General features: G+C 41.2%; 1 protein-coding gene across 3 annotated transcripts in view; it reads left to right on the plus strand.

Annotated features, from left to right (window-relative positions):
* The window catches only part of lamb2 (laminin, beta 2 (laminin S)), a 51,790-nt gene that overhangs the window by 25,928 nt on the left and 22,596 nt on the right, over positions 1-3,266 (plus strand). For all 3 annotated transcript variants that reach the window (XM_035656130.1, XM_035656131.1, XM_035656132.1), the window contains 4 exons: positions 1,391-1,593; positions 1,744-1,864; positions 2,100-2,288; positions 2,683-2,862. In XM_035656130.1, coding sequence (XP_035512023.1) covers positions 1,391-1,593; positions 1,744-1,864; positions 2,100-2,288; positions 2,683-2,862 — 693 coding nt within the window. The remainder of the gene's footprint in view (positions 1-1,390; positions 1,594-1,743; positions 1,865-2,099; positions 2,289-2,682; positions 2,863-3,266) is intronic.

The raw sequence follows: 3,266 nt of genomic DNA on the forward strand, positions 1-3,266 counted from the left end.
GGGATTTTCTGACCCGCGTTTATTCGCAGACTGGACAGGATTGAAAAGACAGACAAATCTCTCTGGAAAGGCGTTATCTTTCTACTTATTAGGAATTTTCACCAAACAGTTTAAGAGGATAAAGAGGCAGAATGTGGGAGGAACCATTTCACCACCACATTCCGTTATTGTCCATCATTTTTAGATTTACCCCCTTCTGGAAATACTTGATACTTGAAACTCATAAATGACATTTGGGTGGTGTCTTGCTGGATATATAGAGAGGCTGTCCAGTTCAGTCAGAGATATCTACTTAAAGGAACTGACTATTTATAGCAAATGGTTATACAGTAAGATTCAGTGGAGAAGGTTCTGTGTTTTTTTCAGGGAGATCTCAAAGAATTCGAGCAGCCACAAGGATTCTTCTGGAGAGATAATCACCCTTAAACAAACACATTCACAAAGATTACCTTTAGTAAATACCAATACAAAAAAGCAGGCACATAAGGAGGCGGTTGGGGTGGTGGGCGGAGCTGCAGCTGCAAACACTGCTGGGATGACAGTATCAGCAAAGCAGTAATGAATAATGGCTGCACTGCGCACTGGCATCAATATCAGTGGACGTGACAAATCAACTGATAGCTGGTGAATGAGCCAGTGATTGTGAAGCATGAATGAAACAGCTGATGCCAGCGCTACTTCAATGCTCTGTCTGAACTATTGCTATGCTGCCAATATGAGTTGGCTGACAAAATCCAAATTGTTCTTACATTTAGATAAAGACATAGACAGAGAAGTTTGTGCGTGGATTATACATTTCCTTACAAGGTTGCAGGTTTTCAGTTTTTACTAGCCATGCTGGCCATGTTTTAATAGCGGTGGCAATGATGGTTGGTTGGTCTGGTTGGGCCACTACTTTGGTCCAGACTATTAAAATATTGGTACAGATATGATGCCTTAAGGATGCCTCCTAACTCTTGGTGATCTCCTTACCTTTGATCAAGCACCACCAGCGTGTTAACATTTTCCAGTACTTTGGTTTATGACCAAATACTTGCAAAACTAATGACATACCCATCAGAATCTGCTGTATTGTTGTTCACTCATAATGCTGTGCCACACACTCAGTTCTGTCATGCTCCACTGGCCTTGATTTCCTCTTGCTAGGGAAATAGGGCTTTTGTGCTGTGTGTGTGTGTATTTGCTTGTACTTTTAACCCGTTTTTTAGCTGCTGTTCTCCATCTTTTTTCTCACTTGTTTCCTTGACATACCATCTATCCTCACAGTACCAGCCTTCATGTAACACTTAAACTAAACTTGAGTGTCCACTTGAAAGGAAGCCTTACTCTGACTACATATCTGCCTTCTATTCCTTTCCAACTAATTCTCTTCATGTCCTCTCCCCAACAGACCAGCTAAAGATTACCAACTTGAGAGTAAACTTCACCAAGCTTCACACTCTGGGAGACAACTTGCTGGACCCAAGAGCTGAAATCAAAGAAAAGTACTACTACGCCATATATGAACTTGTCGTACGTGGAAACTGCTTTTGCTATGGCCACGCCTCGGAGTGCGCCCCCATCAATGGCATAAGGGATGATATAGAAGGAATGGTGAGTGATGAGGCTTCAGTTACAGTGCAGACTTTTAATTAGCAGTTTTTCCCCTAGTTTCTCTCCTGTAATTTACTCTCATAATTTTAAAGCTTTTGGTTCTTCATCTCATATAGATTGCCTTAACCTCTCCTCCCATCTCTTTTTAAGGTCCATGGCAGGTGTGTGTGTAACCATAACACCAAGGGTTTAAACTGTGAGCAATGTGATGACTTCTACAACGACCTGCCGTGGAGACCAGCCGAGGGACGCAACAGCAACGCCTGCAAGAGTGAGTACAGAGGAGGAAGGAAGCAAAAGGGACATTAAGTGCAGTGCAAAAACATCACAGATTTATTTGCAAATTAATAAAAAAGAGATCGCATGAACTGACACTTTTTAATCTATTATTTGTCAGAAGGCTAATGGTTTTCACTGACGAACAGTTTGGGTTTTTTACAGATCTACAGTCTGTGGATAATGGTGAAAATGAAAAATCATTGACTTTTGAAGGTTTTTCTTTCTAGAGTGTAACTGCAATAGCCACTCGACCCTGTGTCACTTTGACATGGCGGTGTATTTGGCCACTGGAAATGTCAGCGGAGGAGTGTGTGATGACTGTCAGCACAACACCATGGGACGCAACTGTGAGATGTGCAAACCTTTCTACTACAAAGACCCTATTAAAGATATCAGGGACCAACGTGTTTGCATAGGTGAGTGTGTGTCTGAAAAACTAGTCTAGGCATTTTCTAAGAAAAAATATATATGTATAAGCTGCATACTGCTGGCAGCAATCGCTGTGTATACAATAATGTGTATGGTTGTGTGAGGAAATTTGGTGAGTGCCTGCTTTATTTTTCTGTTATAAATGTGCATTTTATTTCTTTATTTTTTATTAGGATCCCCATTAGCTTAATCACAACAGAGGTTATTCTTCTTGGGGTACATTCACACACCACATTTAAAATCACATTCCAACAAACTGTACTATCAACTCACAACATGCAAAACCACACAAACTGAACTAAGTGTAGATATGCGTCCCTTCAGTTTACCGTACCTTACCTTCATGCATTAAGATTTGTCTGGCACCCGTGTGTCCCATAGCGTGTGACTGCGACCCAGATGGTTCCCAGAATGGAGGGATGTGCGACAGCCACACCGACCCTTCCCTCGGCATGGTGGGAGGTCAGTGTCGTTGCAAAGCCAATGTCAAGGGGCCGCGCTGCGACAAATGTAAGACCGGATTCTTTGGCCTGAGTGCTGAAAACCCCCAGGGCTGCCAACGTGAGTACAGTCTCTGTTATAACTCACACAAACATAGAAATGTTACAGTGACCCAGATTTCCACTCTCTGAGATGACTCTGAGCAAGTACATAGGTTTGGTAAGTATTCCTGAATCATTAATGATCTAAGCCTATAACTACCTACTGTCCTAGATAGACACCTGGCACTTTGTGATTAATAATGTTATAATGTTACTTAAAAAATGCCTAATATATCCAACATACAACACTCACACATACAACAACCTCATGTTTCCATCTTTACTACAATGGGCACTGTCCTTGATGCATTATCTTTAATTGGTCTAACATTTTGGGAGACTTATTTATAAATAAAAGCAGATTTTATTTCTCAGCTTTTATTTACATTTGAACAAAAAGGCATGTCCAAAATTATTCATACC

This window comes from Morone saxatilis, unplaced genomic scaffold (assembly GCF_004916995.1).
Source record: "Morone saxatilis isolate NCDOM2014 unplaced genomic scaffold, NCSU_SB_2.0 Contig15, whole genome shotgun sequence".
NCBI classification, from domain to species: domain Eukaryota; kingdom Metazoa; phylum Chordata; class Actinopteri; family Moronidae; genus Morone; species Morone saxatilis.